We start from the raw sequence: 14,144 nt of genomic DNA, 5'->3' as shown, positions 1-14,144 counted from the left end.
TTACTGCGCGTATACAGTTGTGAGTGAAATGTGTGCATCTGATAAATGAGCTCACGCTGACGAGTGTGTGTATTTCTGTCAGTGCGCTTGAGTTTAATCATGTGTGATTGTCTTTGTGTGTTTGTTTTGGTGTGTGTGATACATTGTGAGGCTTTCCCAGGCAAGTCAATACAGCGGGCTAATCGGTTCCCACAATCCCCTGATCTCACTCTGTGTGTCCAGTCTTTCAAATCTAAATAACGTCTTCCGCTGAACTTGTGCTGATTGGTTCTCCACAAATGCTTTGTGAGGTGATTGGTCTGCACCGCACGCTGGCAAAGGTTCAAGGTCAATTTGTGGACTTCCTCCTGACTGCATTCCCCAGAGAGCAGTTTCACAGTAAACACCGGTGTATAAGGTGTGCATTGTTTCCATTGTTTGTAACTCACTGTCATCATAGGGAAGCACAGGGAGCACATGGTTTGCAAAAAAATAAACTTTATCCTGAAGTGGCTTAAAAATCAAACACTTTCACCTTTGTGGAAATCATAGATTATCTCTCTGCGGTAAAAATGATTTACTCTCCAACTGCCACCGTCATCTCAAAGAGGGAAACTTCCAGACAATTTATCTGTCACACGTTAAGCTCACAACTCGGCTGACAAACACTCAGAGGCTTTCCTCAGCAGCAGTTTAAATGTCACGTCTTGATAAACTGAAGACAAATTCAAAATCACGTGAACGTGTGACAGTTACTAAGTCGTAAAAAGTATTTCCCACTAACAGTTAATAATTAATCCATCCAGCAGGTTGCTCACACCCAAAGACAAAGCAAAACAAAAGGTCTGGATATGCCGTCTACGACACATTGCAGGAAGTTATCACTATCTGCTGGACACACAATGTCTCACACAAAGCCGACGTGATAATAAGCATCTGGGCCTGCCCTCCGTCTGTTGTAATCTCCTACTATCACGGTCAGAGTAAGACGGGGTGCAGGATCAGCCTCACTGTTTATCTTTACTCTTGAGTGATAGCTGTGCGTGAGTATCAGGTGGTGGAAAATTCAAATTCAAGCCACAGAATAATGTTTTCAGCACTGAAGAGAGAATAATTTAGATTTAGTAAGGTTTTGAAACCACATGCCTGCTTTTGAGGTTTCAAGTACTCATGAATCATGAAAGGAAAGAAACACCAAGCACACCTGTGCTCAAACAGTTGAGATCAAAAACGGGTTCATAAGCCTTCTAGACTTCAGATAAGCGGTGCATGACGCAGCACTTCTGATCCGTTGTTCAGCTTTGTTCCTATTCGCAGTCGTGCAGAACTTTAAAAAATTACCAGGGTCAGTTTTCTTTTCTCTTTGCTTTAACCCGTCATTCGTTTCTTCTCGGCCTGATGTTTAAGGGGGATGGTGTGATGTGCATGTGGGGCTTGTATAAACAAGGGGCAGATAATCCGTTCTACTCGACTGACTGAGGGGACCTGATGATCTGCAGGTGGAGACGACTGATGGTTGGAGACAAGATTATAGTACCATTTGACAGACTGTATCATATTCTGATGATTAGAGGTAGTATCGTATATCAACACTGATGTACAGCTGCTGCTTTGCCAGGTCTCTGTTGTATAACAAAGATTTAATCTAAATGTCTCTCCCTGCTAAAATAAAGGTAAATAAATGAAACTCTTCATTTCAGTATAGACCCTGAACACTTTTCTTCAGTTAACAAAGAAACAAAGATGTCAGATGCTAAATGTTATATGAAGACTGCACACGAATCTTCTATCTTAGATCAGTGAATATCAACCAGAGTGAAAAATAGACGGCGGAGCCAAAGGTCACTATATTTAGTCAAAAGAGTGCCCAGTTATCAGCATTCATAAGCTGTATGGATGAACTGAACGCTGTCTAATAAAATAGGAAATTTCACCTCTCCAAAAGTTAAGCACAAATCTTTTGGGGTGTCTGTAACACAGAGTAAGCCATGTTATTTGTCAGGTCAAAATTACTTCAAAAGATTGGGGACGATGGTTGAAAAGATCAGTTATCAAAACAATTGGACCTTCCTTTATATAACTGAGCTCTCTGGAAACTCCTAAAGCTGTTTAAAGTACTTGTTTGTGCAGATGCTATGATATGGCAGTTTCTGCCCGGATTTCACCTCAGATATATCGGAAACAAGTGTGAAATCTGGGAGCAGATTTGACATGATGGACCCTAACCAGGTGTTTGAGTGGCCTGTCAGCTGTATACTGTCACTAGTGGCTTGGCCAACAAGTAACTGATGCAGGGAAGCAGTGCAGACATCTCACATCCAAAACGATGCCATTAACACCCACCATAAGGGTGAGTTCTCTTTAGAGCTTCAGAGTTGACTGAAGGAATACTGTGGTAGGATAGATTCACTGCAAACATTGATGGAGGACTGCAGCTGTTGGAGATGTGCCTGGTCTCAGAACAACTGGTGTAGACGAGGTCAAAGTTCAGCAGCAGCAACACATTGCACGGATTCTTTTAGAAAACAACTGGACTGCTGCTTCCTCGTTTGCAGATACATACGTGTAAAGGCAGGCTTTTCATTTATTCTAGTTATTTGTTAACAGCAGTTGAACGTCAGAGGAATAAATGAAGATGGAAGAAAATAGTGCCGTTTGTTTGCAGGAGCAGCAGCGGGTCATCTTCCAGAGAACATACCAGCAGTTGTGTTGAGCCAAAGTTTTAATGCTCACAAAAAGATAAAGAAAAAGCCTGACAGGCTTTTGCATTGACGGCGCTGATAGAGGGGGTAGCTGTGGTCGAGCACAAGACTCAGTTTGTTGTCGGAGAGGAAGTGGAATCTCCCAAACAAGGCAGCTGCTCATTCCCGACACCGATGGCGTATGAACGCTCCCAGCCCCGAACGTATCCTCGTCCCCCCTCCCCAGCACCCTGCTGGGAGAGTATTAGCCACACATGTCGAGGTTACGCAGGGAAAATACACGCAGGAGATGGATGACTGCTTCAATTCTACTCCCAGAGCTTTCAGGGTGGGAGGTTTGTGTTGGTGTTTTGGCTCTGGCCAGGAGGAGGTGTCAGGATTGAGATAACAGCCAGAAAAGAGCATCTCCCTGGATAACTGAGACATGTGTCCAACATGTTTACGGAGGATATTATACGTTGGAGGATGGATAAAGCTCTAAACCTAATGAATCAAAAATGACTAAAAATAGAAGGTTGAATCTCACTATTATATATATTATTTTTAATCTGATAGGATAAGACAGCCTGCAAAAACACTAAAACCCTGCACAAAGCACTTCTTATAACACGTGTCTACCCTCAGAAAACCAATTATGACTCAAAGCTATTTCTTTCTCACTATATCCAAAAACTTGTACCTCTTTTCTAGTGTAAGGGGGCATCCAACATAATTCTTCAGCAGCTTCTTTCCCACTGTAATTATCCTGCCTGTTCATACCAGTCATACTCGGACACCTCTGAGTCCGCTATGTGAGAGAGTTTATTCAGGTTTAGCTGGACCGAGGGGCTCAGAGGTCTTTCTGGTGTAACAGCTGGGCTTTGATCCGCAGCTCCCAGTCCCAGTCGAGACTCTCAAGCGTTTCCCAGCTCATGTGTTGACATTAGCTCGGCGAGGCCCCGCTTCCTTGCATGTCAATGTGGTGATAGAAAATGAGTGTAACTGCAGATTTGTACAGGTGTCTCACTTTTCCTAATTTTGGCTGGTGATTTTGTGTTGATGTGGTTTTGAAAGCTTTTACGAGCAGAAATTTCTCTGACTCCTTCAACAGAACTTTCTTTATAATTTGACGTAGTTTTGTGGTATCTGAACCATTGGTTGGATCCTGAAGAAACGTTAATTAGAAGAAAGTGATGCACTACATGTCTTTAAAAAAAGATTTTAGGGAAAATGGTTTGAAGAACTCATTTTGCAACAGACCAGGAACACATGTTGTGCTCTTATCAGGTACTGATGCTCTGTTATCGAATCACGAGTTCATTTTAAAGAGCTCAGAACTCTTATCACTTGTTGCATATAGACCAGCTTTATTGCTAGACCAGTGTGTTTGGCTTCATTTGTGACCCTGATGAACGCCACAAGATGAAACGCAGTAATGTTCTATGTACAGTAAATAATGCTGGCGTTTTAACCTGTTAATGATGTGTTTAAAATTGTTCCTAACAATGAAGAATTATTCGTTTCTAAAGTATGACTGATGGGCAGAGTCATTTAACAGTAACATCTTTTTCGACTGTTTGCTCTTTTGTTCTCTCTCCTCACTGAAGTTGAGCTTTACTGCTTTGGATGTCCTTTAATTGGCGATGATAAGCTTGTGATTTATTTGTGATTATTGGCGGTATAAGGAGACTCTACAGTCTGTGGAATAATTTCAGCTGAAAGGCTTGCACATCAGCATGTGAAGTGATTTCTTTTTTTTTTTTGTAAGTGTTTGCATTGAGTCATGTGTTTGGAAGACTTTACATGTAATCCCAATGCACCAAATGTCTGTTACACGTTTGGCCTGAACAGTTTTCCTCTCTTCCGTGCACGTTGGAATTATGTGCAGCCGTCTGAGAAACCTCTGCTCTGCCTACTTGATCTAATCTAGTAAAAATATGCATTATACACTTAACTTTTGTGGTATTGCTGTTTTAAAAACATTACCTTCTTGACCATTTTCCCTTTAACCAGCTCACCTTATATCAGTTACTGAAGCTTTGTGCAGCGTGGTACATGCTTCTTGAGTGATTTGCTAGTTTTATTAGCCTTTAACTCTGCGTGGTTTGCATCTGTTAATGGATGCAACTTTAGGTCCTTAATTTCTTCATTCCTTTGGAAAGTACCAATGAGATCTTTGATGTTCAAAGTTCAGGCAATCAGTGGTGATGAATGACGGAGAGGAGGTGAAGCGGAGTCTTTTGGCCCAGATCCCTTGTTTAGAAATAGGGTAGTAGCTCTGGTGGTGGTGGGGTGTGTGTGTGTGTGTGTGTGTGTGTGTGTGTGTGTGTGTTCATGTAGGGATAATAGAGATCAGGGAGGAGGAGATACAGAGAAGATTAAGAGGGGTGGGAGAGAAAGGATAATAAGATGTGTGTTGGATGCCTCTTTTTCTTCTCTCAGCAGAGAGAGGATGGACAAACAAAATGAATGTATGTGTGTCTGTGTGTATTTGGGGGTGGGGTGGGGTGGGGGGTGTCTTTGGAGGTAAAAGAGCCTTGAAAAGTGTGCCAGTGGGTGGAAGGAGACCCTCCTTTTGCTTTCTACATCCAAACTTGGTGCGAGCATCAGATTCCCGTGCTGGTGCACACCAGGAATGTCCATATGTCCCCGGCTGGCAAACAGCACACTCCTTCTCTTTGTGCCTGTTACAATGGAGCACCTTCCTTTGTTCGGTTCTTTTCTGGAGCACCAAAGAATCAGACGCCGCTGTCTGTCCAGCCTCTGTTTAGAGCTCTCATTTGTGTTTTGCCTTTGTTTCACTCGCTTAATTTCACTTTCACTTGTAGTTTGGTTAGGTTCAGGAATCGTGAGGGTCATGGTTTGGGGTTAAAATGTGTTCATTCATAACATGAACCCAATCCGGTAAATGATAATTTTAAAAAACAGAAAGGGGATATAGATACATGGTGTGATGGGAGAGAGGCTGATTTATACATCATGATCATTAGTAACAGGACTGGTTAAATATAATGTGAGTAAAATGAGCCAGAACAACGGTGAACTCTAGGTCCTCATGTAAGCCGGGATATTCTGAGGCCTGTAAACGAAAGAGTGCTATCTTCTGATGAAGATATCAAAATAGATTTTTATCTTCATGTGGAGACGACTTCTTTCAACACAACAGTGAGAGGAAAAGTTCATTCAGATGGTTAAACAGGAGGAGAATATTCAGGTGGTCAGCAAAAGCAGAAAAGCATCTTAAGCACTTAAGGTTTTAACTCTTGGGACCTTCCTCTTCTCCCTCTTACCTTTTGTTCGGTCATTTAAGCAGTTCTGAATAATACGACAGACAAAACCAAAGAAGCAAGGAATGCAAAAACTAAAAACTAGCAACTAAAACAAAGACAAAAGTGAGGACTTCATATAACAACGGGTTCATTCATAATTTGCCAAACAAAGTAAAGAATGATGAGCAGTTTCTCTGTAAGACTTCTTATGACCAAATTGGGATCAGAAGAGAAATTCCTTTGCGAGTCCCTCTGACTGCCACATTTATATCTCACCAGGAGATCCCAGGACCGTTTGAACTGTGCCGCTTCCCTCCGCACAGAGGAGCGGTCAGGGGTTTAGAACAACACGCAGCACCCCTCTGATCTGCTGCTGACACTGCAACCCTGAGCTTTACTCTGTGTGTGCACTTTTTACTCCACAGTCATTCATTCATCTGCTAACATTTTCCCACCCAGGTGCCCCTCTCTGCTGCACCAGGACAGCTCTGTCTGAGTGAGGGACCATGGGTCAAAGGTCACATGTATGTCTAGTTCAGAGAGAGGAGGGGCATCTCAGTGAAGTGCAGAGCTTGTTTTTGCCATTAGCATTAGCCTGTCACGCTAATGAACAACAGCACATGTGGCTATGCGATTAGGAGGGAATCCACTCGAAGGGCCCCTCGATTCTTTAGCTCAGTCGTATTTCAGGGAGGCCGGTTTCTAGTCTGAAACTGTCCTATCAAACAAACGAATCCATCAATGATCTGCACTGTCAGAACTAAAGCTTTTCTTGATGTGAAGCTATTATTCTTTAAAGGTTTCCAAAGCCAAAAGAACGATTCAAACAAAGTTTCAACCGTCTAAACATGCAGTTAAGAATCAGACCTCCTCCTGTAAATTCCACAGATTCCCTGCTAATCCTCCACAAACACAACAGAGTAGGGGAATTCTAGTCATTTCATATCCAGCTGTTAACCTAAAGGAGAAACACTGTAGAAACCAGGGGCAGTAAACTTGACTGGTCAGCAGGTATTAAAGTCCTCTCAGGAACTCCTCGCTAAAAAGCATCAATAAACATGCAGCTTTACTGGCCTCCTGGGTGACGGCAGCTGCAGGTGGAGACCTCTGAAACTAAACACTGCACAGCTTACCGTGGTTTCATGAAAGCAGAGACTCTGCTTTTGGTCAGAGAAAGGTCATGCCGTGGCAACATGAAAGCCTGTGTCTTTAGCAAAGGACAAAATATACCAACAGCACGACCTCTGAAATAGTTTATTTGAATACTGTCATAAAGTTATGTTTCTCTGTCTCCCTGAGATTTCTAGAATGTTGTACAAAGAAAACCAGACGCAGAAGTGGGTCCCATTACTCAGTTAGCATTGTTGTGTAGAGTCACAAGATTGGGTGGATCTGAAACCTGGCCTAAAAGTGAAATAACTTAAAAGGAGAGAGTTCTAACATTTTTAGGTTACATGAAATAGGTTCTTGGGCTTTAATTCAGTTATTTAGGTTATTCTGTTATGTAATAATAGCATAGGTGTGGTTAGGATCTGTTGAGGGTCAACAACAAATTAAGATGCCCTTTGCTTTGCAAATTATCAGTTAAAAAAAGAAATGTAGTATGTTGTATATAATGGTCCCATTCTTGCAATATCATTGATAACAGAAAATCACTGATTAATTGTTTAGAGACAAATGTATGAATGTCATATTTTGATTCAGAGTCTTCAGCAAACCTTTCTTCTTCCTCTGCAGGGTGATCGGGTGTGGTTACGGGAGGATGAGCAGTTCCTTCCCAGCACCGTGTCCTCTTGCTCCGGAGGTGTTGTTGTCTTTGCCACTGACTATGGCCAGGTAAGAACAACTATAGCAGGTAACACTCAAATAACTCTGACTGTTAGTGCCAAATATTGAGCTTCTCTTAGCAGACTTACTTCCATAATGAACATGTATAAGTTTAGCCGGACCTCTTTATATCACCTAGCTGTTAAAATGAGTCGGTGCCTTTTAGGCTATAAGGTGAGACTTCTTTAGCAGTGGTGGTTCCCTGCTACTCTGATTTGCATTCGTGTATCTCACACGTTATGTCAAAGATTGGCCCGGAGATCCAGTGTTTAAACACGAGTTAGATGACCTATGTAGTACTTTTAAAATATGAAGTAAGAGGTGTAAAGTGCATCAAGGGAGCAAAAACTCACAAAACACAACAGGTAGAATGACCTTTTTGGCCCAATTTGCTTAAACTTAACATTACATTTGGATGTAGTAAAATAGCACATCCTTAAAAAGCAGGTATAGTCCAAGGTTAAATTTGTGATTCTGAGGGTTACATTTCCTTGAGTGTCTTTACCATCCTACTGGAACAAAACAGTCTATATGCCTGTTTGCTTAGCAGACGAGAAACATTCCCATCTTTCCCACACCTGTTCTGTTGCTGATAAGAAAGCCCAGGCTTAGCGAGATCTTCCCATAATTTGGGATAAGCTCAAGATGCCGCAAATCCCCTAAACTCCATATGGCTCTGCATAACATCTTTGATCCACATGTTTTCAAAACAGTGGATATGGAGGATGTAGGGCAGATGGAACAGGGTTTACATTGTTTTGGGTTGATTATTAAGAATTAACATGCCTCAATCAATCAAGGAGGTTTTGACGTTAGATTTGAAAACATCTTCTGTGAGCTGTTTTGTTCCCTAGATTTGGACTGAGATGTCATGAGTACCCAAAAGTTGGTTTCTCCACACAGTGGTGGTCTATTGACTCCAAACATTAAAGTAATCACTTTAAAGACAGCCAAAGGTGCCAGCTTCATGTGGTGTCAACAAACCAGATCGCATGTAAGAGCAGCATTTGGCTGGCTTCCTGTAGAAAGTCACACCTCTGTTCTCATCTGGATTTCTGGGTGTCTAACCAACTTTCTGTTGTGTTTCTTTATTTAGGCAGATCGAAACAAAAAGTAGACCCTAATATTATTTTCATTATTTGTAGTATTAGTTGGGATGGGATACCTTTTAGGATGTTGCTTTGGCAGATGAATGAATTCAATTGTATGATTGTTTGAGTAACTGAACTACAGCTTGCAAACTGAGACAACTTCTTATGGCTGATGTCCACATGTTGGTGTGGAGACATCGATCACGCCAGTATTTGGAACACTTAGACTTTACTCCATTTCCCTAATGCCAAATTTGGCAACTGATCATTACCCAATCCACATTGCACCAGACACCAACAGCCATCCTGCAGGAAGTTGGCCTAAAGGAGCTCAGACCCATGTAGCTTATTTGGGCTGGGCCTTTCTCCACCTTTGAGCCCCTCCAGAATGTGTGGGGCCGTGGCGGGGCATGGTATCTTGTTCATGCGTGAGGGAAGAGCCAAGTGGGAGATTGATAGATGGACTGGTTCAATATCAACAGTGATAAAGAGATAAGGTGAGGAGCTTGATCATTGCCAGTTGTGGTGGTTCGGATAATTGACATTGCGTCAGTGATGACTAACTTGACGTGAACTTTCTGTCTTCTGTTAGCTGACTCGTTGACAAGGTAGTTCAGGTATGTCAGCTTTTTTTCAAGAAGGTTCTCGTCCCTCGGACACGCTTAAACTGAAACTGGTTACAGTTTTTCTACACTAGTGGTTCTAACCAGAACCAGCAGCAGGAAAAGAACTAAATGATTTGTCATTTCACTGAACTCACGCAAGTGTGGGGAAGTGAAAGTGCAAAACAAAAACTGAATCTGCAACAAAAAAAAAAATGGTTAAGAAAAAGGAAAAAAGGTGGGCTTGTCTAAGCTAAACCCTAACAAGCCAAACCGTGGGTCACAGAGTCATTATGGAGGAACCTTTTTAGGAATTGAAAGAATCCAGGATGTTTAATATCTGCAGTCTTCCACATGTTTGTGCTTCAGTGAGTTCCACTGCCACCTATTCTCCTGTTCAACCAAAGCCTTTAAAATCAGGCCAACAAACAATAACCTGTGCAAGCTGTTTGGGTGGATTTACTCTGCACTACCCTCCTGTGCTGACAGCTTTAACAAAGACTTCCTGTGTAGCCAGTGAGCAGCAGAGGGTCACTACCAGAGGACAGCCGCTAAATGTGAGTGCTGAGGGATTTAGGGTCATGTTGAGCTGGAGTATTGTCCTGAAGATTTACTGGCAGATTAAGGCATTCTTATCTCCTGGCCTCTGCTCGTTCAGAGAGTCTGTTAGACCTGCCGTCCACTGAAGCTAATGACTCTCCTCACCACAGTAAAAAAATCTCAACTAGAGGATGGAGGGGTCCGTCTCTCTTTACATCTGTCGCCTCAGGAGTCCACGTGAACTTGGCGTTCTTGTAATGTGTTTCCAGCAGGTCAAAGTTTTCTCTTACTGAGTGAAAAATCTCTGCTTTTCCACATCTACATGATAAATTAGCATGAAACCTTAACAAAGCTATCCGTGGATCAGACAGATCCTACAGATATAGGAGGCACTTTGGTTTGTTATTTGTTTTTTGTAGTGCCACCATTCATGCTCCCCTGAGGATGAATTGTAATGGTTTTATATCCAAGTAACTCGAAATCTTTTCTTCCCTCTTACCAGCCATTTTTCATTATTCCAAGTAACAAACATTCAGCCCGTAGCATGCTAACTGACTCGCTGCTTTGGAGCCTCACAGTTCAAACAAATTATACTTTGTGGTGATAAAGTTGTCTTTATTAACAAAGTTTTACTCATATTACTCATCTTACCTATACCTTCACTTCCTGTACCTGTTTCTTCTCTTGTGTCTTTCTCTTATTTTTGTTTTTTCTCCTTTTTTTTCAATGCATCCATCTCTTTTGTCCATTTAATTTTTCTTTATTTTTTAAAATTAAATTCTTTTTAAAATTGTTTTTATTTTAGTCTCTAATCATTTGATAATTTAACTTGTTTGGGTTTTGTTTTATCTCATTTATTTTAGGATTCGTTTTTTTTTTTAATGTTAAAAGACTCTTTAATCCTTTTCTTATTTTTCCTTCGATCTCTTCATTATTCTTTGGGTTCCCACCTGTTTCTTATTTTTCTCTCTTCCATCCTCATCTTTTATCTATATTTTCTTGTTATTCATCTTTTTGATTTCCTTTTATTTCTGCTTTTCATATTACTCGTCTTATTTCTTCTCTCTCTCATATAGTTTATTTTTCTCTCAGCTCCTTCAGTTGCTGTAAACGACTGTGATAATCTCATTGAGGGTCGTGTGTTGAATGGTTTCTTTTTGATAAGCTCAGAGTTAAAAACATAAAGGCACTACACGGTCACACTTAATCTGCTCAAGAGCCTCAACAATACTAGTAATAATTATTTATAATCACTTACTACACACCACAAACTAGTGTGACTAGCATCAGAAGGAGTGGCCTTCTGTTCTGTCGGCTCTCCTGTAACTAAAAAAGTGCCTTAAAACAGTATGTGACTGCAGTGTGTGCCCTTGAGCAAGACATCGTACAGCAGCTCCTTTGTATCATTAAGCGAGTGCTGAAGTCGTGGTACAAACAAGTGTGTTTGCATGCATGTTCATTGTTCTTTTGTGTGTTTGTGTGAGCTCATTCTAATTCATAGCTTTAAATATGAATGTGTGTGTTTGTGTGTGTCTGCCAGTTGTCTGTTGTGTGTAACTGGAGATGAACGTCACCTGTTCAGCTTCAGCGCAAATGCTGCTCCTTGTGAGGAAATCCAAAGCTGACGAGTCAGAGAAACGCGTTACTGCAACACTTCCACTGTTAACATCACAGTGGCTTCAGAGTGAACGCTGTGGGCTCATAAGTTACTGATGTGCTTCACTAGTACAAGGCTGTCCAAACTTTTGCACGTTTTCTGATGGTTTTTAAGGCTTAAAGAATAAAAGTGTGTTATTGGAGTGGAGTTGTATTTAATTATTATTATTTCCCAAAATTAGCCAAATATAAAATTAACCTGACCTGTTGCTTACAGCACTGTGCACATTTGTACACGTGTCATTTATTCCTCTTACACATGGTCAAACAACAATCTTTGAATGTTTCTTTCTCCTTTTTTTGAAGTAATGCAAAGACAACATACTGTGTTTAATTTTCTGTCACCGTTTAAGCACCCTGCTGCTTAATGTGTCCACTCCTTTTTCTGTTACTTCGGTGTCACTTACACTTAGTGACAAACAACAAACTATTGAACTAATTGGAATTAGTGTGTTCAGCCTGAGTGTAATCTAGCTGCTAAATCCATTAAATCTGCTGAGCTCTTAATCCTGAGGATAAATTTGGTGACACCAGACTCGGGATAAAATTCAAACTTTTATTCCTTCTACCCAGAGAGAATAATGAGCCCAGTTCATTCCTCATATTGAAGTTTTGAGTGGCATTCAGTGGTTAAAGTGCTGTTAAATGTTAGTGTGTGTGTGTGTGTGTGTGTGTGTGTGTGCGCGCGCGTGCGTGTGTGTGTGTGCGTGCGTGTGTGTGTGTGCGTGCGTGTGTGTGCGTGTGTGTGTGTGTGTGTGTGTGGGGACACCTTTCTGCCAGAGGTTGCAGAGTTCCTCTCGTCTTGCTCGAGTTTCAGTGTTTTTGACGGTGCAGACAGTCTCCTCCTCCTTCACTGACTGCAGGACAATGCAGGAGGAGATGAATGGTGATTCAAAGAGCAGCTGCTGCTTTTGATGATGATGAAAGGTGGGGGAGAGTGGATGGTTACCTGTTCAACTCGCTGACAGAGCGAGGGACAGCGAGGGGCCGGGGGGCTCAGTTTTCCCTCCTAACAACACATAATGAAGAGTTTCATTTCCCCTCTCCTGACAAACTGATTACTAGCACGAAAAGTCAGAGTGATTATTAAATGTTACTGAAGTAATTAGCCGCCTGCAGCCTTTTGGTGTCTGTTAACACACAGACTCAGTCTGATTTTCAGATATTTTAGGTCCTAATGCTGTTTCATTAAGGCTTTCGTTAAGGCACCCACACCTGTTCTAATTGGTGTGGGTGCAAAAACAATATAAATACTAGCAGCATAGAACTAGCTGAACTAGCTCTGGGCTAGCTGTTATCTCAGACATTTGGCGGGCACGTCTCCACTCCCCCTGATTTAAAAATTTGTAGCTTAAACATCCAAGAAGCAAAATCACCTGAGAGGATTTGTCTGACTCCCCATGGAGACTACATGCAGTAGTACTCATCAAACAACTATAAACACCACAGTGGAATTTCCCTTTTTTATAAACTGAAGCTAAAGATAAGAAGCAGATAAAGGCTTTTAAATTGTTTTTAGTCTGGGAATTACACCTTTGACTCATATCCTTTCATCGTGGTAATTACAGCCATCTGGCTCGCCAAACTGATAGAAAAAAGTAGGAAAATTTCACATAAGTAAAAAACAGAGAAAAACTAAGCACTAAAGGCTATATTATAAACATATAGCAGGGATAAAGTGATTCAGAAGCCCCTTGTTTTGCTTTATGAGAAGATACTGGCAATATTTCAAGTAAAAAAGTAGTAAATTTAAGAAAAAAAAAGAATTTGGGTCATTTGAGACTTTTAGAGCGAGCTACTAGCCGATAATCTGACGAAATCTGCATTTCTCTTAGAGAACAGTCCATGGAATAAGTATCACTATGATTGGTGATGGACCAGTCGAGGGGAAAATCCTTCGCTGCTAATTTTAAGTTCCTCTCTAATTGCCTGAACGTAAAGTGAATTCACTTTCCGGATCCATCTAAGTAAAAACAACAGAGTTTATCCGGTTTGATCCAGGAATAGAGCCTGTTGATCCAGGAGTACAGCAGTGACCCCACCCCTGCATCCTCCTCGCGTGCAATGATGCTGTGTAATGGCTTTGTTTCACTGAGATTTACTCCTGTTAGCATCTGTCACTATAGGCTTAGCGCTCGGGCCCCCGTGGCTTTGTTTTCAAGGCGTGGACCTCCACGAAGACAACTGAACCAATTAGAAATCTAATTGGTTCATTAGAACCAATTAGAAATCTAATTGGTTCATTGTCGATGAACAATCTGTGCTCTCCTAGTGCTATAACCGTAGAATACTGTTCATGACATAAGAGGTTGCCATTTTCTGTCCAGGACTGAACCTCTAAAAGGAAAATAAGGAAGAGATGGTATTTAGAGCCATATATATGCTCAGGGTTTCTGGGGTGTTAAAATGCGAATTTTTTCCAACTTCATTGTGTAACATCCTAGTTGAAATAATTACAAAGTGAAAAGGTGAAGGTGAAGTTGTTACCTGACAGATAAA

General features: G+C 41.3%; 1 protein-coding gene across 1 annotated transcript in view; it reads left to right on the top strand.

Annotated features, from left to right (window-relative positions):
- myo10 (myosin X) overlaps nucleotides 1–14,144 on the top strand; it is a 127,276-nt gene that overhangs the window by 30,750 nt on the left and 82,382 nt on the right. The window contains exon 2 of the mRNA XM_063462149.1: nucleotides 7,667–7,765. Coding sequence (XP_063318219.1) covers nucleotides 7,667–7,765 — 99 coding nt within the window. The remainder of the gene's footprint in view (nucleotides 1–7,666; nucleotides 7,766–14,144) is intronic.

Source organism: Pelmatolapia mariae, linkage group LG18 (assembly GCF_036321145.2).
Source record: "Pelmatolapia mariae isolate MD_Pm_ZW linkage group LG18, Pm_UMD_F_2, whole genome shotgun sequence".
Lineage (NCBI taxonomy): Eukaryota > Metazoa > Chordata > Actinopteri > Cichliformes > Cichlidae > Pelmatolapia > Pelmatolapia mariae.
The sequence above is the reverse complement of the archived record's forward strand: the minus strand, read 5'-3'. Positions and strand labels throughout refer to the sequence as shown.